Source organism: Thermobia domestica, chromosome 10 (genome assembly GCF_964235325.1).
Source record: "Thermobia domestica chromosome 10, izTheDome1.hap1.1, whole genome shotgun sequence".
Lineage (NCBI taxonomy): Eukaryota > Metazoa > Arthropoda > Insecta > Zygentoma > Lepismatidae > Thermobia > Thermobia domestica.
The window spans coordinates 258,791,692-258,817,334 of NC_137463.1; the positions used below are offsets into that span (position 1 = coordinate 258,791,692).

The 25,643-nt window shown below is 36.3% G+C and overlaps 1 protein-coding gene across 3 annotated transcripts in view; it reads left to right on the top strand.

Annotated features, from left to right (window-relative positions):
* The window catches only part of LOC145663173 (ATP-binding cassette sub-family A member 17-like), a 379,444-nt gene that overhangs the window by 36,000 nt on the left and 317,801 nt on the right, over positions 1-25,643 (top strand). For 2 of the 3 annotated variants that reach the window (XM_081729505.1, XM_081729508.1), the window contains exons 4-5: positions 332-438; positions 16,431-16,577. In XM_081729505.1, coding sequence (XP_081585631.1) covers positions 332-438; positions 16,431-16,577 — 254 coding nt within the window. The remainder of the gene's footprint in view (positions 1-331; positions 439-16,430; positions 16,578-25,643) is intronic. The other variant, XM_081729507.1, reaches the window with a different exon arrangement.

Below are 25,643 nucleotides of genomic sequence, written 5' to 3' on the forward strand. Positions count from 1 at the left end.
CCTTTCCATATTCTTCTTCATGTTTTTAAAATCCTCTTTGAATTTTAAGTAACCTGATGATGGAAGAAGGTTCTTCCGAAACCGCTTCTTATACGAAGAAGAAAATTCTGCTATTTTTTGCCTTAATGCTTGTTTCTCACTAAAGTATATATAATTTTCATTGTAAATCTTGTAGTTAAAAACTGCGTTTAGTTGTAAATATTGCTATTTTTATCAAGCAAAGAAATTTTCAGTTAAACCAAGTAAAATTTTGCCACTTCCAATTTATTTATCGCATTGGATAGCTTATTTCGTTAATGTTAGTAAAAATTTTATAAATTATATTTTGCAGCTGGGTACAATGCAACAAAATTTATTTCATTACAAATACTGATTGAGGAAGCTTATTTAAATTATGTACAAAACCTAACACAAAAGCGAAAGTTACCGCCTATAGAGGTATGTAATATCAGAATCTTGCTATTATCAGGTACTATTTGCATCTTTGGAGTACTTATTTGCCATGTAAACATACATTTTTAAAATTCACATAATTTTTCTCGACACACACACACACACACACATGTATATATATATATATATATATATATATATATATATATATATATATATATATATATATATATATATATATATATATATATATATATATATATATATGTGTGTGTGTGTGTGTGTGTCGAGAAAAATTATGTAAATTTTAAAAATGTATGTTTTAAAAATGTAAAAATATATATACAGGGTGTCGCACATATAACCGGCATGCCTCACGCACGAGATTCAAGTGATACCTTAACAGCAACAAAGAAATAACTAACAATGAATAAATAATAGTAACATTAAACAGTTACCGGTACCTGTTTATAAGAGATGCTGCAAGTGATGGCCATGGACATCTAGGCATCGCTGACCTCTTTTGATAACGTTACCAGTGACACACTATAATTTTGCAGGTGTGATGTTAATTTCTCTAACAATGTACCGTTTAAGATCGTCTATCGTATGAAAAGTGTCAGCATACACTTTGCCTTTCAGTGTGTTCCGTAAATAAAAATCACACGATGTTAAGTCCGGGAATCTTAATTCAACACATAACACATTGCAAGAACTCAAGAATACGAACTTCTCACAACAACTAACGCACAAACAGACTGCTGCACTCAACTTCCCGTTAAATGCAGTGCAGTCAACTTTGAAGACAGTGTTGTCACTCCATAAGCAATTTAACTAGAGATGATTAACCGGTACCTGAGGCCTACCGGTTTTATGTAGGACACCCTGTACCTAGGTATATATATTTATGTAGGACTATTTATCTTAGACGACCTTCGACACGTCTGTTTCACTTGAGTTATTTCTGTTATAGGAGCCTCCAAAATTTAGATGTTGACGAATGTCTGTGATACTGTGGCACCCTTTTGTTTGTAACATTGAATTATAAAAGTGGTATTATAAGTTTTCATCTAATATGTATATTTGAAATATGCAATAACCTGGCGCAATTCCATTTAACTCTTTTAAATTATAAATACAACTAAATTGTTTTAATATATTGGGTAGTGTCGTCATTATTCGATTAAAAAAAGAACCAATAAAGATTTTTCTTTGTTTTTTTTTCAAGCATGGAGGCATTGTAGAACACGTTATATATTGTTTCATGCCTTTCTCCGTCGAGACATGAAAGGTGATGACGTCATAACTTAGAAAAAATAAGTTTTTGTTAGTTGTACTTTTATACTTTTTTGGTGAGATTACTTTTGCATCTAGATTGAAGCTTTGCACACACATTCAGTGTACCCATTAGTATTTTTCAGATTTTTTCAAAGCTCTGCGTTAAAACAGAGTCTCTAGAGGGGCAAAAATGTTTTTTAAAAAATCATATTCTTAACAAAAATCTCTTTTTCGCGATTTTCCCGCCTCAGATACATGACGAAAGCATGTGAATGCTACCGTTTGAAAGTCTGTTCCATTCTAAAGAGAAGGATGTATGAACCATTAACCCAGGATAAAGTGGGATGTCTCAGGAAATTTTTATAATACATTTGGGTCTTTTGGAATAATCTGGGGCGTTGTGGGTCTCTTGGGTAAATATTTTTCCCGCCATAACTATTCAAGCTTGAAATTTTGCACATACAGTTAGTACACCCATTACTATTTTTTAGTTAATTTTCAGATATGTGCGTATACGAACTTCTCACAACAACTAACGCACAAACAGACTGCTGCGCTCAACTTCCCGATAAATGCAGTGCAGTCAACTTTGAAGACAATGTTGTCACTCCATAAGCAATTTAACTAGAGATGATTAACCGGTACCTCATAACAGATACCGGTTAATCATCTCTAGTTAAATTGCTTACACAGGGGAATCCAGAGCGTATCAAAATTTGCAAACTTTTTTTTTTAAATCCAAAATTCTCTCAAACTTTCCCACTTCAGGGACATGATAGGGAAATGTGAATAGTACCGTTTGAAAGGCTGTTGTATTCTGAAGAGAATGAGGTACGAACTATGATCCTAGGATAAACAGGGATGATGCTGTAGCTTCTTTACTGAAAGTCTATCATTTAACTAAAAAAGCCAAATTTAAAACGGTTAAAAAATATAATTTTATGTTGGGATGGCAACTGTTAACCTGGTGGTATTAGAAAGCATATTAGACAATATCCCTGTGCCGATGTTTGCATGGTGTAAAAATTCAGCTTTTTTTTTTATTAGTTTAAAAATTATAAGGGAGTATTAGGATAAATGGTCCATCTTGTTTTCAGGAAGTTAATAAACTATATCAACAAACTATGATAGGCAATCCCTAGCATAAAAATAAGAGAAAAGTTCATATAAAGTTGCGGGGAAAATTGCATAATTTCAGACCAAGAGCCTTCCAAAAGCGTGGAAAAACTACATTCCAATACGTGTTATTTTGAACAAGAAAACCATGTAGTGCTTGCTCATATAACCATTAAGGAAGTTACACAAATCCCATCCAAAAAATGCATATTTCAGTATTGATGCGCAAGGAATTGCCTACAGGGCATAATTCCCAGACATACTAGATATGCTCTGACGTAACTCCTCCGATTCAATTGGTGGTCCCCAACACTTTGATATTCTGCAGACATATTGCGTACTCACTGGTGTCAAGGCTTACCTCTTGAAAACTGGATTCACTTTTAAGTCAGAGCATATCTGAGAATACTGTTGAGAGTAAATTTATGTCTGGGAGCTATGCCCTGTACGTAATCCCTTACACATCCATTGCACATTGATGAAATGTGCATATTTGGAGGAGTTTACGAGACTTTCTCTACGCTGATATGGATTGCCACTCCACTTTTTCTCTTATTCGAAATAACGTGTGTCGCAATGTAGTTTTTTCTATGCTAGCTCTGAAATTACGCCTATTTCTAATAGGTCTGTATGATTTTTTCATTATCATATATATATATATATATATATATATATATATATATATATATATATATATATATATATATATATATATATATAGGGTGGTAGGTAACTCCACCGACAGACTTTGAGTTATGAGTTATGAGCCGCCGAAAATTCGAAAATACACGTTTCGAAACGCTCTGCTTTAGAAACTAGAGGACCGATCCCAAGCGGTTTAAGGAATAACAAAGGAACTAGTATGCGCTCTATCTAGATATCTATGTTCTACCGTGGTCCGTTATCGACGAAACGAACTGTAAAAAGGAACTTGAGGTATAGGGATACTCCTCTAACTACTAATGGCGCGTTCATTTCGCCGATAACGGAGGATGTTAAAACATAGATATTTAGATAGATCGCATACTAGTTCCTGTGTAATTCCTTAAACCACTTGGGATAGGTCCTATAGTTTCTAAGGCAGGGCGTTTCGAAACATGATTTTTCGAATTTTCGGTGGTTCATAACTCTGAAAGGAGACGTTTTTCGACCTATGTTTATTAGAACTTTTTCCTTTTATTTCACATAATGAATCACCTCCCAAAGTTCGTCGGTGGAGTTACCTACCACCCTGTATATATATATCCAGTGAAAGCTATCTATGTTGGACACCATCGATTCCATTGAAAAGTGGCCAACTTATAAAAAATAAGTGTGGTTTGTATATTTTTAGAATATGATTACTACTATTCCTTGATTGTAAAATTTTAATAAGCAATGGCACGACAGCTACTTTTAAATAATGTATATAGAGTAATGATAACAATATTCATCTGAACTGATTAAACACTGACAAATACTGTTTTCTGTAAGATATTTTCAAAAAAATAGCGAATCAGTTATTAATAAGAAATATATTCATGGTTGTTCTTTCTAGACGTATTTTTTCTTATTCTTTTTGCCACATATACACATTCTAATTTTGTAATTAACTACCTCTTGCTAACGAGCTATAAGTGTTTTTTTTTTTCTGGGAGCAACAGATGTTTTAAGAAAATCTTAAAGAGAATTCATATCTCAAAACTTCTACTACTTTCCGACAAGCCGTCAGGTGCCGATAGTTAACAATTGAGATGGTTAACTTTCACCTTGAGAATTTTCCGGAATTACTAAAGCCCCTCATTGTTGAAAGGAAACGATATAACTAATGGTTTTACCAAAACAGATAGGGTACACAAATACAGGTCCGTACTGCAATCCAGAGGCCCACTGGGAAAATACTTTCTAGGGTACTCACTCACGTGTACACTCATGTCCAAAATTATTGTCGCATTCTATAAATGTGTTGTTGTAGGAATATAATTTAATAACAAATTCTCCCGTTATTTCTTGCAGTGTTAGTATGTGTATAACTGGCAAAGACATGTGTGGCAAATTTCATGTCAAAAGAGCAGTAAATAAGAACAATAAAACAAAAATAAATTTTTCTTGTCATTTAGCATCATTTTATTTTACTCATTCTAACTTTGGTATTTATAATTCTTTTCTTATGAAATTTACCACAAATATACATTTCCCGATTCTACACACATAGTATCAGTATTAAAAGTACCCTGCAAAATCATTATTAAATTATATTCTTACAACAAGACAGTTATAGATATGCGACAATAATTTTGGACATGAGTGTACGTACTGCCCCATCAGCCGGCAATAAAAGTTAGTCCGGAAGTGTCACTCCGATCGAGTCTTAATTTTTTGATCCAGGACTTTGCAACCAACGGGGTCCTCAAAATTTTTAAAAATATCGAAAACATTTTCACCATAAAGTTTAAAAACAGTCACCATGAATCACTCATATATAATTAATGAACCCTTTTGAACATGATGATAGAGGGCCCATCATAGATGTTTCTGATGTGGCCCCCTTGTATTTTCCTGCTCCAGGGCCCCCAATGATCATAATCCGGCCCTGTATATTTCCTATACGGAAAACAAGGTGCTGTAAAATGTAAATTATTGTTTAGTTTCAAGTTATGGCATCATTTGAGATTTCAATTTAGCTGAATATTTTAATATTAGCAAAATTATAAAGCAGAGTGGGAAATCAGGAATCTTTCAAGGCTTGAATTAAAAAAAAAAAAAATGTGAAAGATTGTTTTCGCACGATCACTGGCTGGCAACGCTAATCTGGGATTAACTGATTTGCATTGCCGGTAATAGTTCTGCGTTTCGTTACTCCCATATGCCAGTGGCGGCTAATGTTAGTGTTGCAGCGTTGCGCAACGACCAAAGTATTTTTAAAAATATATATTATTATCAATACTAGTAAAGAACAGGAAAAATACTTTCTAATACTCGCATATATACACTTTAAATAACATATTTTTTTACTTCTGTAACTATTCGTTCCGTTAATCCGTTTTAAAAAGCGAAAAATAATCCTTCACAGAGTCTCTAATTTATATTGTGTTGCAGCGAGCATGCAACGACCAGATTCCTTCAGCGCGGGAATTGGAGCGAATGTTAAGTCTCCTTTCCCCTATCTCAGAAGTTAAAGGAACTGGTCGTTGCAGTGCTTCTGCAACACATCACGGTCTCCAGTGAACGAGAAGGTTTTACGCGATAAATAAGCATTCTGAATTTTATTTCACTAGCAATTAACAAATGGAATTTGCTTTTAAGCATTCATATTTTTAAATTACGGGACCATACTGTAGCAAATGAATATAATGACAATTAAAAACAGTGATTGCAGAATTACAAAATAAGAAAGAAAATATCTAGTAGAGCAGAAAACAAATGAAAGTAGACCCGCATTTACAAGTTAATTCTTAGCTTATATTGATAATGAAGGCTTCTTCTACAGTAATTTGTGAATCAAATATCAATAAGTCAGTATGTACAATCCCCCCCCCCCTGTGGATAGTATTTTAGTATATACATATTTCTTTTATAAAATAAGTATATTTTATACTCTTGATAATTTCCACATAAAACAGTATGATCGGAAACGCCACATTGAATTTTGGACTAGTTAGCAATTCTCAGGGGCGTAGCCACGAGGGGGCTCCACCGTGTCCGGACCTCCCAAAAATTTCGAAACTTTACTAACATTTGTACACTTTCCTAACGAACTATACTTGTCTAAGAGAGAAACGATTGATGTAGGCTAAATATTTTATTTTACGCCTCATCATGTACTTTTTTTTTAATAAAAATAATCGTTCTATCATTTTTTCTAAAATTATAGGTAACAGTAATTAAGAATTACTTATCGTCTTTTCGGGCGCAGTATAAGACAGGTTCCATATTACGTAGACGTATTGGACCTCCCTCAAATACTTTGGACCCCTCCCAGCTAACATTTTTGGGTGTAGAACTGGCAGTGCTGTTTGTTTTCATGTTCTTTGATTTTTGGCTTCTGTTACATGCTGATCCTACATCTGGCGGGTTTCAAAGTTTGCTTTCCAGAACATATGACATTGATAAGCATTGTTTCGCCTCATGTGGAAGTATATTGTGTTCATCGTGCATTGCGTAACAACCAAGACGGATGATTTGGAATGTAGCTTTTTCTTTTACGCACATGTGTGTGTGTTGATGCATGAATATGTGACATTCGGAATTCATATACCAGTACCTCTTTTGTATCAGTTGTTTTGATTTTTAATTATTAGATTTAATTTTATTGTGTGTGCTTTAATTCTGTAAATAACCTACAAATTCTGAATGAATTGTACACCATGACTTCTGTAAATAACTTACAATTGTACATTGACCAGCTTTCAACTGAGGAAAAAACTTCCAATTAAGGTTTAGACAAAACAAGCAAAGGGCAATTCAGGAGAGTGTTTGAAAAAAATCCAGCTTAAATTTACAGGATATCTTATGGCAGTAATGTTGTTTCCACTAGATACATTTCCTCAATTTATTTTAAATTTTTCTAGATAAACTGAATAAAGTGTGTTCAATGTACATTTTTATAACACTAATCTCTGCTACGAACTCTCTTCAGTCAACGCTGAAGAGGAATGCGGATCCGTGTCAGGGACTGAGTTTGCTAGAATGAATCGTTCGCAATAATCTAGAAAAAAATATTTAGTGAATCTAGAAAGCTTCTGAAATTAATATTAACTGCACCTATGGCGTTAGGAAAAGACGTAAAGTTTTTTTCCTCATCAGAAAGAATTGACACTTTCAAGGAATTGAATGTCCCAAGAAAGGTTATTACCATTAATTATGCTTTCCATCGAAAAAGACCTGACAATAAGAATACCAGAGTTCGACCAGCATCTATTAGACAGATTTGCTCCAATCAAAAACAGGATAATTAACTTAGTAATTAAATAAAGTGATTAATCGGATAAAATGTTCTTCATTTTTTATTTTTTAAAAACAGAATTTTATTTAATTTCACATGTCATAGCATTTGCATCTAAAGTTATGCTGATTAGTCTATGAGTCCACTTTATATCTTCTGTCTACGATCGTTCGTACTGCAACACCCGAAATCACAATCCACCGGCCGCCACTGCCATATGCAAGGAGTGTGTGACGTGTGCCTTCTTGTACATATCCTGCTACTTGCGACACGAGACGGAGGGCCCACTAATAAGTTCACCCTCCACGGCTTACCGGGAAATTTTCCGTTTTCCCGCCTGGCCAGTACGTCCCTGCACAAATATGTAAACCAATTCCTGAATTTCTGTACGTGCTTTTTCTTATTCGCATCTTCCTTCAACAACTTTTATTAGGGTATGTTCTGGCCATTGAACTCCAAAAACAAATCGTGGGAATCCGTGCTTCTTTGTCTCTAGTCACAAACACAGAACATCTGCTTCTCATATGGAAATACAAAAGAGTTAAGAAAAATAATAAAACGGTATTTTGCGTGGCCAAGATACGCAACATTGCTTCAATACGGCCAACTTCCAAGATAGACAATTGACCAAGTTGAAAGCTTTTATTTTATATATACATGGGCGGCGATTAGGGGGGCAAAGGGGGGCAGTTGCCCCCGCACTTTTTTGAAGTAACCAATTAATGTATATAGTTTCATTTGGAAATGTAACGATTTTGTATTGTTACTGATTAATAGGAAAAAATGCTGCCATATAATATTTGCTGTTGCGTGAATACGTATTGGTTGTCTTCCCGTGGAGTAAAGAAAGCTACAGTAATTGCGTTTTAATCGCCACAGAAAATAACCCCAAAAAATAACCTATTGGAGCACAATTTCAGCATACTTTCATTTCTTCTTACAAGGGCTCGATATGTTAGTGAGCCGCTTTGAAGCTAATCGAAAGAACATCATGCAAAAAAGTAGGGCCTATTTCACAAGTTATTCTTTAATTGCACAAAAATTGACAGTTCCTAAAATGTCTTTTCTTCTTTCTAAAGTAAGGAATATCGATTAAAAAGAGCGTGATAAGAAACAACTTCTACCTTTTCCATTGTTTTGTAGTGTAATATATGAGTGAAGTGTTGTGTTTAAGGATGTACGAGTGTATATACAATAAAATTTAGTAAATTGAACATAATTCTAGGTTTTAAGTTTATTTTGTATAACTGAAGTGTGGATTGATTCTAAGTATTGTTGTGTTTTGATGTGTTCCAAGAAAGTGAAAACTTCACCTAATGGCAACGAACATATTTCAAGAAGTTGCAAAAGCAAATATTTCTTTAAATGTCGTAGCATATGCTTGTAGTATTTACTGCCTTTCATTTTCTAAGAGTAATAACATATTTAATAGCATGTGTGGAATTAAATATTAAGTTTTTCATTAATCCTCAGTTTCAATATAACTTTTGCAAAACAAGCATCATTAAACATTACTATGATTAATATTATCCTTTCTATTTATTTGTTTTGCAAATTTATTAAATAATCTGATCACACAATTTTCCAGACAGAATTTTAAGATGTTCATGAGCAAAGAATTAAATCTCTTCTTACACTTTCGTTGTTTAAGAGTACAAAGGGCTAGTACCGGTATCTACTTGCGTTGTTCTTCTCAATTTACTTAATAAACTATTATATACGATATACGGTATTTTAACTGAAAATATAGTATCCTATTAGTTATACAACCTTTCGTCAAACAAAATGTTAGAAACAACCAGGAAAACTAACATTTATATACAAATATTCAGATCATGTCTTGCCCCCTCACTTTTAACGTCCAACCGCCGCCACTGTATATATATATATATATATATATATATATATATATATATATATATATATATATATATATGTGTGTGTGTTTGTGTGTGTGTGTGTGTGAATTAATATATATATATTCAAACTACTAATTATGTTCACATGTAATTCACATACCAATAACTTGTACTTAATGACTTTGTAAAGCTATTACATCTTTCATATCTTCTAAGTACAGGCATAAGATTGCAAAAGTAAAGTTTTCAGTAATAAGTTGATAAGTTATTAGAAATTCATGAAAGAATGTAATGACTTTTATTTATATACTAAGACTTGCTTTTTAACGTTAAGAAATGCCATTAAAACAACGCAGTGCAATTGAGTTGCCCAGTTCCACAACGGCTCTTGTCCATTTACAGCAAATCCCAGAAAACAGAAAAATCGTAGGATCCGCATGTTTTGTAGAACTGGAAATATTTGAGAATGTTCAAGTTTTTCACATGAACACAATGAAGTATTTCCAGTTCTACAAAACAGAAAAATCGTAGGATCCGCATGTTTTGTAGAACTGGAAATATTTGAGAATGTTCAAGTTTTTCACATGAACACAATGAAGTATTTCCAGTTCTACAAAACAGAAAAATCGTAGGATCCGCATGTTTTGTAGAACTGGAAATATTTGAGAATGTTCAAGTTTTTCACATGAACACAATGAAGTATTTCCAGTTCTACAAAACAGAAAAATCGTAGGATCCGCATGTTTTGTAGAACTGGAAATATTTGAGAATGTTCAAGTTTTTCACATGAACACAATGAAGTATTTCCAGTTCTACAAAACAGAAAAATCGTAGGATCCGCATGTTTTGTAGAACTGGAAATATTTGAGAATGTTCAAGTTTTTCACATGAACACAATGAAGTATTTCCAGTTCTACAAAGCGCGCAGATCCTACATTTTTTTCTAAGTTTCCTGGTATTTACTGTAAATGAACAAGAGCTGTTTCAGAACTGGAGGGCTTAATTCTAAATAATGTAATTTTAAATAATTCAATGCGACAGTAATTACTATATATAAATATTGTATGACCGACCTGATCTTTATCTCCTTTGTTTCGCACACTGTTTCGCCTTACATTTATCGGAATAATGCTATCTCTTTGTCTAATAAAGTCAACTTAAATAAACGTTGAAGAAAGAAAAAAAAACAGTAAAAGTTTCAAAAGAAAAAACTTTTATTTTGAAAATAAAATATAAACAACAGTAATTACCAGGGCCCGGATCTTGTTGACCTAAAAATTTTTAAAAAGTGACCTATAAAATGACACTAAAATTCCTGTAAAATGACCCTAAAATCACAAAAAATTGACCTTAAAACTTAAGTTTTCTCAAACTTTTATTTCATTAAACATTGACATTTTTTAATATCCATTGGATTTTTAATTAACATTTCTCACTCATATTCAAAAAGTTTTGTTTCAGTTAGTTGCAATCCATTTATCACTTATGTCCATTGATCAGTCCATTGTACGGCATTGTAAGTATTGAAAGCGTCAGTTCACTCCCGAGTTGAAACTAGGTAGCACTCTTAAACAATAAAACTTAGCAAGTTTAGACTACAGGAAAATAATAGATAAAAACACGTTTAAAGCCCTTGTACGCCTTCTAATGCATTTTTAGTTATTCACGTGATAACATTCATTGTGGTCAATAACCCAAAACTATCTGTTTGGCCACCTACCAACCCCCGCCTTTCGTTAACCAGCTACAGTTTAGTTTTCATTAGCTTGTTAAGAATGCAGTTTTTCCACTCCAATAGTCAGGAAGTAAGAAAAGAGATTATTCAACTTCGTCTTTTCCACATCCGTAAACCGTGTTCATTTAAAGATTTCCTTATGTAGAAAAAAAGAATAAAAAGACCATAAGTGACCTAAAAGTTACCTTAAAATATTAAAAAAATGACCTGAAATTTCAAAACAGCAAAAAGAGACCAAAAGTTGATCCTAAAAAACTATATTTTTAGAACCTAGAGTTGATGGATAACGTTTATACTTGAACTTGCCTTCTCCTATGCGGAACAGAAGAAAGTTGACTTGTCAACAAGATCCGGGCCCTGGTAATTACTAATAACATTTAATTCTATACGTGGAAACTACCCTTCATTGATGGCAACAGTACACTTTATTGGTTGCTACCATATTTATCCTCCTCGGTCCCAGCAATTTTTTTTGGGTAGAAATGTTATGTTCTAATATTATAGTTACCTTCGGTTGTATACCCTGTTAGCCAATTTTCAGTTATTCTTTCTTATATCTTTATCATTTGTCCGCTGAGTGCATGTCGCCTATAGGCAACATGGGAACTCCGTGTATACATAATGTAAAATTCACATGTCGCCTATTGGCGACACTGGGTCCGAGGAGGATGGAGAAATATCGTAGGGTATTATTTTTAACATCAGCTAGACTCAGAATTTTCTAAAGAGTAATCTTAACTTCTTATGTATATACATTTCAAATACTAAATCAAACGAAACCACTTAACATAACAGCCCATTTGTGAGCCTAAGCCTGATCCAGCGCCATCTTCTGATGATAGTCTGAACTATGTCCTGTCTAGACTATGTCCTGTCTGAATTATTTGAAACAAGTCGCGACATTTAGAATGGCACGTACCAAGCAGACAGCTAGGAAATCTACTGGAGGCAAAGCTCCTCGAAAGCAGCTTGCCACCAAAGCTGCAAGAAAGAGTGCTCCAGCTACCGGTGGAGTGAAAAAGCCCCATCGTTACAGGCCTGGTACTGTGGCTCTGCGAGAAATTCGTCGTTACCAGAAGAGCACTGAATTGCTCATCCGCAAGCTGCCCTTCCAACGACTCGTTCGAGAAATTGCACAAGATTTCAAGACAGATCTTCGCTTCCAAAGCTCAGCTGTCATGGCTTTACAGGAGGCAAGTGAAGCTTACCTTGTAGGGCTTTTCGAAGACACCAACTTGTGTGCTATTCACGCAAAGAGAGTCACAATCATGCCTAAGGACATCCAGCTTGCTCGCCGCATCCGTGGGGAACGTGCTTAAGTTTGAAGTTCTGCCACTGAGTTCAAAAATGTTAGCGCGCTCCGACGCTCTGTTCCTAACAGGCACATCAGGAGCTTTCTAGACCTACTGGCGATCACGTTTTGTTGTCACGTGACTCCACAGTTTGCCTCATGGGTGCTGCGTGGATGCCGTAAATTTGGAAGCACGCGAAAATCGAACCCGGGACCACGTGGCATGAGTCCAACGCTTTAACCACCAGACTAAAGTGTTCCTTACATTTCAAATACTTGTGCAAATAATGACCATCATCTGCTTGTATGCACTCAACTGGTTTGATGTGCGTTAAAAGAAAACTTGTAAAATTTGGGGTGTTGTTCAGTGATACAATACTAAATCCAAACATGGAATACAGATATTTTCCATATCAGACTGAGTAAAACACAAAATAGCTACACCTATATTGGTATGAAAATATTTAATTTATAGGATGAGAAAGAATGGGTGCGTTAAAACTGTAAAAATTGGCTAATGAGTTACTGTGAATAGTGTCAAGGTGAAATTTCGAGTATAGAGTAGAAAGTATCTGAAATGTACTTAATTGGATATTCTTTTAAACCACACAACAGGAAACATGATTTTAAAATTGTATGGTTTCGACACTAATACATATAACACAGGGTTAGCAACAATGATTCATTCATTCTGAAAGGGCTATATTTTCAAAAAAATATTACAGTACACATATGAAAGATAATGAAAAGAACCACAAACTAAGCAACTTTGTACTGTGTGACAGCATGAGTCCATTATCTTTCCGATCGGGTGTGGCAGTACGAGGTTAGTACCTGTCGAAAATGGAGGGAAAGCAAGAAGAAAAGTTTTCTGTGTGCTTGAATATGCCAGATTTTCGTTTGTTATAACTGTGCGACGCGCTTTCAGAAAAGAGTATGAAAAAGAATCGCCATGTAAACAAAGCATTTTGAGGTGGTATCGGCAATTCAAGGACACTGGTTGCTTGTGTAAAGGGAAAATCACCTGGCCTTCCAGATATCCTGATTTTATCGTACTGCGACTTCTTCCTGTAAGGGTACGTTAAGAACCCTGTTTAGGTATCCTTACTACCGCAATCCTTAGTCGAGCTCAAAGAACACATCAGTGCTGCAGTGCAGGCAATTGACAGGACAATGCTACAAAATGTATGGAATGAGCTCCAGTATCGTCTGGACGCGTGTCGTGTCACCAAAGGGCACATATTGAACATTTGTAGAGGATGTATAAACTTGGTCAGTTTGTGATTCTTTTCATATGTCTTTCATTAGAATCGAGTGGTCTACTATATCCACATTATGTGCATGTGTGGAGAGCGCGCCTGGAGCCGTCCGCCCTATTTGTTGGACAGGCTCCGCCAAACACAGCATCCTCCCCGTAGTTTTTCGTTCTGTCTCTTGGTCCTTGTGCACGTGGTGCACTGTAAAGATCTGTCTCCCGACCTTGACGCCTGAGCGTGTAACCCCTATTCTCTAAGGGAGTGGGGTACGGCAACAGCGAGGCAGAGTCGAACCCCCCCCTACCAATTGCCTACTGGTGGAGGCGGACTGCTAGCGAGGTAGTCCTCCCATGCTCCGCAGGCATGGTACCCAAGCGTTTCAAGACAATCTCACCTCCCCCATGGTCGCTGTTACCCAGATTCCTGGGATTCGCTCCCATGAAGTACCGAGTCCCGGAGTCCCAGGCATGCCCCAGGGGGCTTGTTCAATCCCGGTCCTGCTTCTCTTTAACGGTTTAACTGGCAACCGCCTTCGCGTGTAGAGGTACCACGCACACCTCGAGATACTACCGTATCTCATCCCTCATCTAATGGTACGTGTTAAGTCCCATTTGAGTTTAGTGCAGCTCGTATCCTACAAAGTTACCTCCCTTTCACTGGGATAAAAAAGCGTTGCCCAGATAGCTGGGATAGGCACTTTTTCCCAGTCCTCGTTCACTCTCCCTCCAGATATGAATCTGACATTCACCTCCCAGTACGATCGTCCAAGCAATACTGAACTTCCTCTAATTACGGTAGAGGTACACTGTACATTACCACATCCATCTGTTCAAGACAGACATTGACATTTGGGAGCCGTTTCTCACTGAGGTACCATGTATCTCCTGGTAGACTCTCTCAACATTTACGAGGCTGCCTATCTTTTACGTGTCTAGGTACCACATACACGTCGTAGCTAGGCTACATTCCGAACCCAATGGTACATATTGGCCACCATTGGGAATGACCACCATACCCTCCCTCTAGGGCCGTTCAAACAATACGGAACTTCATCTAATTACGGCAGAGGTACACGTATATTACCAGAGCTAATGGCTGATGTAAACTCTATCCCTTTGAAGACAATGGCCATTTGCGTGCGGCGGCTCCCCTAGTAGGGTCATGGACCCTGCATCCAGTAAGGTCAACAGAACTTGGGATAAAGAGCTTCACTTTCTGAGCGCTGCTGAGGTACGGGTGTGTTAGGATATTAGGTATCCCATCCCAGACTCAAGTGCACGCACCACACGCTTTTTTAGGGCAGTACCTGCACCATCCTCCTGGTAGAACGTTGGATCCGCTCCCCTGGGCACACCAAATACCCACTCTTTCATACGTGTTGGGGTACCGCGTAGCCTTATCTCCCGTACCCAAGGGCACGGCTTAGTTGCCAATTTCAGAGGATAGCCGAAGCTCACCTCTGCCGGTAGAGTCGGCAGTCAAGACCACCTACCTCACTGAGAACTTGATGACGTCACACGTACTCTGGCCGGATCCAATGGCACGAATTAGTCGCCCATTTCGGAGGATAGCGGAAGCCCCACCTTCCCCGGTAGGTTGTCCTGCTATAAGGAACAGTTCATAAAGAAACTGCCCGTTACTTGTTTTCAAGCACCGCTCAAATCTATCTCCCCCTTAAAGCATCCAGTTCGCCACAAGACATGCAGTAACGGGTGAGTTTCTATACGTGTGATAGCTTTGAAAATATAGAATTTTCAAAATGAACGAATCATTTGCTAGCCACGTATTTAAATTCTTGTTCGTCATTTATTTCATCATGCCCCTCGAACGACAATAAACAATGCTTATTCCTATCGCTCTTTCCTGCTTTTAAACTCTGATAAAGAGCAAGGGAAAAATAAATGTATCAAGGAATAAAAGTAATAAAAATCAGGTAGGTCATATATTGTTAATGTGTTTATGTATATTTTAAATAATGCATATTGAAACTAGGTTAGAAGTTTCAAAACTTAATACTTTTCAACGAACTTAAAAAGTTCGATACTGAATTCTCGGTCTGTCTGTTATTTGCGATTTTTTCAATTTTGAGCTCTCCATCGGTAGAGGATCAAAAATTATCTGAAAGATGTAATGAAATTTTTCGCGTCACTCTTGCCATTCCCGAGATATTTACCAAAAAATGGCCGATTTCTGCAGATTTAATAAGCCATATCTCGGGAATCGTAAGTCATACAGATATGATATTTGTGTTGATCAATACCTAAGAGGATGGTGAACATTTTGCTACCAAATAGTAACTGGAGGCCACTGACCAACTGACAACCCTTCCCCAGATATTGGCCAAAAAAGTTTGAATTTCGGGAGTTTTAAGGAGCCATATCTCGGGAATCGTAAGTCATAGAGGGATTAGATTTTGCTAATTTTTGGCGAGAAACAGAAGAAGGTACGGATAAAAAGATTTACATGTAGGAACAGTCATTGTTGTACTTCCTGTTCCATCTCTCCATTCTTTTGAAAGTTGATTCTGGCAATGCTCTTGGAGGATTCTCAACTGTTTTTCTAAAATATTTTCTTATAGGTTAAATTTCAATATTTTCCATGGATGAATCCTGTACGTCTAACTGTGGATATTCTGATGTTAGTTTACATGACATGGTTTTGCCTCCCTATTAAAAGCTACATCTTGGGCACCCATCTTATTCTCAACAAAGAAGGAGGACTAGAGGTATATAAATTAATTTAATACTATAGTTGTACAATCTTTAGTATTACAAAATAGTTTGATTTCCTTTGCATGGACTATAGTGCGTCCAGTGAGAGAACGTCTCTGACAGCTCGCAGTGACATTGCCACTACTCGCGTGTCAAAGTTTTCATCGATGCAATTGTAGTGGCAATTTAATTAATGGTATAAGACAGAGTGATCGTGGTTGGTAACACTGGTATCAAAGTAGGGGCTCCAATGTCCCACCATATGTGGTAAGGAACGTCAGAGCCCATCTCTTGTTGGCCGTGCTATAGTAATTATGCAGATATCACCAATGGGGAGGGAAATTGCGGATTTATATTTTATGGGTTCTTGATAAAGCATCTGCATACGGTTTGCAGATATGGTGCTTCTTGCAGAATCTGAAGATAAAATGAATAAGATGTTAGACAACTCGAGAAAGGGCTGTGGAGAATATGGGATGAAAATAAACGTTAGAAAGACAAAAGCCATGGTGATTGGAACGAAGGTGTCGGTGTCCAATATATAGAAGTAGGAGGGGAGAAAATAGAACAAGTGACAGAACCAAATGTACGCACTACGCAGGCAGCCAATTAGTAATAGTATCAGCTCAGGCCCGTATCCACAGGGGGGGCAAGGGGGGGCGCCCCCCTAAACTTTGGCTGGCCCGCATAAAATTCCACGGTAGGCTTGCAAATGAACTATAATATGGTGATGAAGTATAATATGATTGGGTCGGGCCCCCCTAACTTCTACCGCCCCCCCTAAATTTTTGGGCTGGCTACGGGCCTGTATCAGCTCCGTCTAGCCTCAGTAGCGGCATAAAGAAAAGACGGTCGCGCTGAGTTACCAATATTGGTTTCATGTCTTTCTCTCATGGGCAGCTTCTTTTTCCCGCATACTCGTATCATTCTTCAATTTCGATTTTTTTTTTTTAATTTGCCTTCCGTGAAAATTGGTAACCATGGGCTCAGGATTATGTGGCCTATGAATATACAGGGCCTGGTGACAGAAATAACACTAAGGGAGAAAGCGATTGCAGCTATCAGATAATGTTAAAGCAGACAACTCATACATAAGATGGGGAATTAATTGAGAATATAGTCACCTGAATATGGGGGCTTCGATTACTTTAGTTTCCATTACATTCCCTGTGGAGGCTTAGCCTCTTTTAATATCTTGTTATTACATGAACCTGAATAAGATTTCCAGTGTGTCATTACTAGAATCTTATTTAAATAGTTCTATATGAATGTAGAACTTACTCATTTAACAAGATGAAATGAAGACAAGCTGAGTGTATTACAAAACATTCTTGAAACGGCAGACAAACGGATAAATTGAAGAAATTACACAACGAAACTGGTTGGGACATTGCCTAAGAAGAGATTGTATCATGAGGGACGTCCTAGAGGGTATGGTGGCGGGAAAGAGAGGGAGGGGGCGAAGGAGACTACAATTAATGGATGATATAAAAACAGAAGGATCATACGCGAAGACGAAGAGGTTAGCGGAGGACCGTGGAGCATGGAATCTTCTCAGCTGCGGCAAGTGACCTGCCAATAAAGGCAGAATACCTATGATGATGATATAACTCGAAATTCTACAGTATTATATATACGCGTATTTGGATATTACGCAAGAGATTAGATCAAGGCGTCTAAGATATGTAGCACCGTATAGAAAATTTATGCAAGCTTCTAGAGGTTTAGTGAGAAGGTTTTAAGTAAGACACCTCTGAGTAGATTTACAACAACATGGAAACATAACATTTAATATCAAGATATTCGGGAGTTCAGGGGCACCAATCTCGAGTACATTCATCTAGTATCTTCTTTGACTCCTTTAAGCCGAAGAGATAAATCATTTAATACAGGTATCTTACACTGCAGGCTTACATGAAAAGCTAAATATAGCTCGTCAGGAATGCCTTGATGTCTGAGAAACTGAAATAAATGTAATTCTTAAGCTAATGCAATATTGCACTGATATTTATTTACAACAGATTCCTTGCTGCCTCACATCCTGAAGCGGGTGCATGGTTGATTACGAAACCTTATCCGCCTTTAGGCCTTCATTTGTCAAATGAAAACTTTCGAATTGCTGTTGCTTTACGTTTAGGTTTAGCTGTTTGTGAGCCTCATCGCTATCAGACTTGTGGAGATCAAGTTAACCAACGTGGCCTGCATGGCCTTTCCTGATATATACCCCCAACATCCCTCCGTTAGTGATGTAGTACTACGACCCCTTAACACTGCTGAAATTCCTTCAATACGGGAACCTTCTGGTTGCTGTCGTTCAGATTCAAAGCGAGCCGATGGTATGACAGTTGGTACAGTTCGCAGCAAAAAACCTGCAACATGAGCATGTAAGTTTATTGTGAAACTACGCCTAACAGAAAAGGGAGTCAACATGACGTCTAAATGGCAGAATCACGCCAGGTGAAACCTCGGCGTCCTCTCCTGCACACTTATTTTGGAGCAAAAGACTTTGTCGTTTCACAATAAAGTTACATGCTCATGTTGCAGGATTTTTCCTGCGGACTGTATTATGGATCAGAGGTAAATGCTTATTATGGGGCTTTACATGCACTGATACATACAATCATTCAAGTCTTCCTTTATCTGTAATTAACGTTGGAGCTGTTGCTAATAGCAGGGAAGCTGACAAGCAAAGGAAGTACAATAACCTTTTTTAAATACTTTTTCACTTCAATTTGTATTGAGACTAGTGGCGTTTGGGGTGCAAGCAAGGGCGAAGATCCTGGGGAGCCGAGGGGATGGATCCCCCAAAACTCATGTGGGCCCCCAAAATTTTATTTATGAATATACAATATTTGGCATAATTTGAATGGAATTTATATTAAAATCCTCATATATGCTTTCTGCTTCTGAATGGGCCTCCCAAAATTTACAGAGAAATCGGCACCCTTGAGTGCAAGAAATTTGAACTTATTAGGGAGATAGGAAGACGCCTTTCTTGCGTTTCCGAAGAAGTTAGCTCTACTTCTTTTCTAATAGAGCGCATAGCTGTTTCTATCCAACGTGACAATGTGTCGTCGGTTCTTGGCACTTTACCACCTGTATAGGAACTGGATGAGTTTATTCTCCCATAAATAAGAATCGAAATTTCATTTCATTTCACACCTTTTAAAAACTTGTGGTTACAGAATGCAGTGCGTTTACCATTATGTAATGAGGCCTATATTTTTTCTAAAAGTAAAATTTATATACATTTAATTGTTTTGTACCGTACATAAAGCATCAGATAACAATGTAAAATTTAAATTAAACAATTAAATTTTAAAAGCTTAGCTAGAATAATTCATCTCATCTAATATCTTCTATATTTTACAATGTAATTGCTTAGATTATTTTAATTTCACGCTCTACGAGCGATGAAATTGTCGTTGTTCAGCTATGCACAGCGCCGTAACTTTGAATTGTTTCTGGGAAGGCAAACATTAATACGCGTATTTGGGCCCTTAGGAAAAGTTGTTTTTCTAATTCTTGGCCCCCCTCAGAAGAAGACGAAAACGGTAAAAACAGGAAAACTAATGTGGACCATCCATCTAAAGTGGTCCATAAATGGCGAAAATGTTTGCTCGACCATCTCCGAAAATTATAAAAAATTGAGTGTGATGAACCTTATGTAATGAGAAGGTCAATAACATCATTCAACGTTGTCGTATATACAAGTTCCCGAATGGCGGCCATCTTTGTTGTCGGTGGAGTGCATTTTTTGCATTTGCAAGCGTTTAAAACTGCAGTTGCTGAGAACGTACCAATTAGACAAACATCAAACAAAAACGAATGTTTCGAGGAGAAACTGAGGTACAAGGAAAACATACACTCTTGCTTCTAAATAAATATTCAGGGTTGCAAACCAATACAAGAAATCACTGGAGAAAGTACAGAAAATTATATTTTTGAAGGGACTGTAATTTTGAATGGCATAAAGTGAGGGGTACATAAAATTTGTGCTGAAAACTATTGCATGTAACGAGTCTGCAGAAATATCAACAGGTAAGACACTTACTATCACCCTAGATTTATGGGGATCCTAAAGTTGAAGTTTGTGATTTTCACGCCATGTTTGAGGCGCAATATCCCTGGAGGGCAAAGAGCTAAAAGCTGCTGCTTAGGGCACAAAGTAATTCTGTATGTGACTAAACTATTGCAAAAAATCATTACTGATATTACATGGAGAAAAACGTAAGAACATAGTAAAAACGCGAAGAAAGCAGTCGTGTGACGATGGTCATAGCCAGGCCCGTGCTGGCCCACCGGGACACCGGGACGTGTCCCGGTGCGCCCTCCGAAATATCACAGTATAAATAAAGGTACAAGTTTTTAATAATAAATTCTTACAGTTTTATTGGTAAAGAACCCGTGAAAGGTGCAGTGCGCCCTTTACATTAGGCGCCCTTCCGAAACCACATCAAAGATGAACGATTTTATTTACTCTTCTGTATAGCACAGTTCTGTACAATAAATACACACAGTTACTGTTGGCGAAGAGCCCGTGAAAGGTACAGTGCGCCCTTTACATAAGGCGCCCTACGAAACATCACATTATAGATAAATGGTTTTAGTTATCCTGTATACCAGCTGTGTTTAATAAATTCAAATACTGACTGGTAGTACAGAACCTGTGAAGAACACAAAGCGCCCATTACATAAGATGCCCTGCGAAATATCACATTATTTTTTTTTTATTTTATTATTCTGTATTGCAGTTTTGTATTATAAATTCATACTGTTGCTATTGGCAGAGAACAGGTAAAGAGTATAATCACTTACAAAAATATTATAAAGTTATATAGCTATAAAACGAAACAATGTAATACATCAAGAATAGTTCGGATAGTCAAACGTACGATGCATTTATGTAATACTACACTGACACTAGTCTTTAATTTACGATTTTTACGGCATCGAAGCTTTTACAGTCTTAATATGCATCCATATATCCGAGTATATTGATTGTTCCTGCGTGTTTTAAAGCAGTGTTCGGATAATCAGTACCTGTTGTATTTCTGAAATATAGCTGTATTAATTTACGTAAAATATGGTCTTCCTGTCACCATGGCAAGGCGCGTCCTCAGGTTGTGGATCGAGGAGAAGACCTCTGGGATATAGAGGTTACCTGAGTAAGCAGTCGCGGACAGACAAGGGGTGATAATCTAGCTTGAGAATTTGGTGCGAGGCTAACAACCTCATCCTGTAAAAAAAGGATTGTTCAGATAAGTTTGCAGAATCCTCGGATCAGAACTGATAACTTGGCACGAACTCAGCAAAGTAAAATCGACATGAGGTTTGATGCACATGCCCCAACAGAAAATAAGGATGATGATTTAAAAAAAAATACAGCTTTTACGAAAGAATAGAACGGGTATTTGATCATCTCCTGCAATACCATACGAAAATTCTGTTAGGCAGTTTCAATGCGAAGGTAGGACCAGATGGTATTTTCAAACCGATTATAGGGAATAAATGTTTGCATAAGGAAGGTTGTGACAACGGCGTTAGACTCGTGAACTGTGCAATATACAGAAACCTTATCGTGAAGATTACAAAATTCCAACATCGCGACATTCATAAATATACTTGGACTTCATCAGATGGAAAGACACATATTCAAACTGATCATGTTTTAGTACACAGAAAAGAACAGTCTAGCACAACTGATGTTCGGTCGCTCAGAGGAGTTGATTATGATAGTAAGAGAGAGACTATCGTTGAATAAAGGAAATATTCAATATCTGAAAACGGAGCGGTTTATATTATTTTTTTTTTAAATAGAGGAGAGTCAGGTGAGAGGGAAGCCAGATTGAAGTGTCGAATAGATTCTCGGTTTTAGAAGGTTCGGAGTAGTGATGTGAGGTGGAAAATTTTCCGCTATATTTTTCCGGAAAATTTTCCGTTCTAAAAAAATATCAGTAATCAAGTAACAATTCCTCAGCAATCATAAAATTGGTTGAATTCATGTACAGAAATGTAAAAAAGTGAAAGATCGTTTAAAGAATCTGAAAATTTTCATGGCTCACACAATTTGCAGTAGATGTAGGAACAAGTTAAACAATTTTTCATGAATCGAAATATTTTCTCTTATATGGAAAAATTGAAGAACTTTTTATGAGTCGGAAAATTTTCATCATTTTGAAAAAGTAAAACAACTTTTTGTGAATCGGAAAGTTTTATTACTCTGAAGAAACAAGTGAAAGGAATTTTCGTGGATCGGAAAATTTTCATCACGATGTAGAAACAAGTGGAAAAAACTTTTCATAAGCCGGACAATTTTGGATATTATGTATAGTGATGTTAGGTGGAAAATTTTCCACTATATTTAATTGCACATTCAGCTACAGAATTGAATTTCTTTAGAGGAAAAAGTTAGTCAGCAACAAATTATAATTTTCCAATTAGCTGTCGGGAACCAGAAAATTTTCTAATATTTCAAGTTGGGAAGTACACTTTTACACAGTGTTTCTCCCTCTCTTCATCTGCGAGCTCCTTCGTTGCTAAGCGGTTAGCATACGCGCCTTTGGCATGGAAGACCCGGCTTCGATTCCCAGCGGGAGCTCATGTAGTTCGGATTTCACGTTAATCAGTTGGTCCCGTCTTATATAGTCTCGCTGCTGAAAGGGACGTTAAACTCAAAATGAACTCAATTCAACTTCTCTTTCTCTCTCTCTCTCTCTGTTTGTATGTATCCAAAGTGCAGAGAACATACATTGAGTTCGTAGAGTAAAAATATCCCATTCTATTATTTAAAATTTCAATTTATTAAAAGTCATGAATGTTTTCCGATTCATAAAAACATATTCCATTTATTCCTACATCGTTGTTTAGCCGTAAAATTTATTGGTAATAAATATTGTCTTAAAGAGTTTCATGAAGTGAAAATCTAACGACTCTTCATTTCAATAATGTTTCAAAAACCTCAAAGCGTTCTTCCCTCAGAATCCACCTTAGATCTTACAATATTAAATTTCGTCAGTTTAATACGCATAAGACTGTTTTCTCATAGTTTTACTACTTTTATAGATTTACATTCTGCAACATTTATAAATAAGTAGATATAATAGAGAGAGAGAGAGAAACACTATGTAAATTTTTACTTCCCAACTTGAAATATTAGAAAAATTCCCGAAATCTAATTGGAAAATCAACATTTTTATTTGCTGTCTAATTTTCCTCTACAGAAATTGTATGTCTTAATGTGCAGTTAAATATAGTGGAAAATTTTTCACCTAACATCACTATACATAATATCCAAAATTGTCCGGATTATGAAAAGTGTTTTCACTTGTTTCTACATCGTGATGAAAATTTTCCGATTCATGAAAATTCCTTACATTTGTTTCTACAGAGGAATAAAACATTCCGTTTCACAAAAAAGTTGTTTTACTTTTTGCTTCAAAATGATGAAAATTTTCCGACATAAAAAGTTCTTCAATTTTTCCATACAAGACACAAAATATTTCGATTTATAAAACATTGTTTCACTTGTTCCTACATAGTACTGCAAATTGTGTGAGCCATGAAAATTTTCAGATTCTTTAAACGATCTTTCACTTTTTAACATTTTTATACATGATTTCAATCAATTTTATGAATACTGAAGAACTGTTACTTGATCACTAATATTTATTAAGAACAGAAAATTTTCCGGAAAAACATAGAAGAAAATTTTCATCTCACATCGCGGCTAAACAACGATATAGGAATACGTGGAGTATGTATTTATGATTCGGATAATTTTCCGTATCAAATTTTTCCGGAAAATTTTCATCACTGTACAGGACAGACAATTCTTCGATTCATGAAAGATTGTTTCACTTGTTCCTACATAGTACTGAAAATTGTCTGAGCCATGAAAATTTTCAGATACTTTAAACAATCTTTCAATTTTTAACATTTCTATACATAAATTCAATCAATTTTATGAATACTGAGGAATTGTTACTTGATCACTGATATTTGTTAAGAACGAAAAATTTTCCAGAAAAAATATAGAAGAAAATTTTCCCTCACATCACGGCTCTACAACGATGTAGGAATAAGTGGAGTATGTTTTTATGGTTCGGAAAATTTTCATCACTGGATCGGAGTGCACTAGTGTTCAAGATACTTGGTTGAAATTAGAGATAACATTAAAATTTCAGCAAAAGAAATAGTGGAGCACGCAGAAATACGTAGGAACAAATCATGGATCAACCAGGAATGTACTAAAGTAGCAGAAAAGAGAAAACAGAAGAAACTGCGTTGGCTACAAAATCCGAACGAAATAACTACAAATGTCATTGTCATCTGGCAAAAAAACTTCTAAAACTTTTAGAATAAAGAAACGCGATTTTGAATGTTAAAATTAATTAACTTGAAGATAATAGTGAAAACAAAAACATTCGGGACATGTATAAATGCATCAACGAACTTAAGAAAGGCTATCAACTTCGTTCTTATATATTAAAGAAACCTAAAGGAACAGTTCTCACTGATACAGATAGCATCTTAAATAGATGGAAAGATTTCTTTGAAAATTTGCTTAACACATAGCCAAAACCTAATGCGCGTGGAGAAAGTGAAATGCATGCAGCATAACCGTATATTCCAGAACCTAACCAGACAGAAATGGAAATCGCTATTAAAAAAAAAAAGAAAAAAAATCTCCGGGTGTAGACGAAATTCTGGTTGACCTAATTTTAGCTGGAGGGGAAAATTGTAGAGCAAGATACACAAACTCGTTCTCATTATCTGGAACAAGGAGGAATTACCACGAGAGTGAAGAGAATCAATCATTGTTCCAGTTCAGAAAAAAAAAAAACAACAAAACCCAACAACATTTTAATAATTATCGAGGCATTTCTCTTCTGTCGACATCTAATAAATCCTCTTAAACATTGTACTAGCAAGATTGACTCCATACGCAGATAAAATTATTGGAGATTATCAGAACGGATTTAAGTAAAATCGATCAACTATCAACCAGATTTTTACCATTCGACTAATACTTGAAAAGAAATGAGAGAATACAACATCCTGTCACATCAATTATTGAC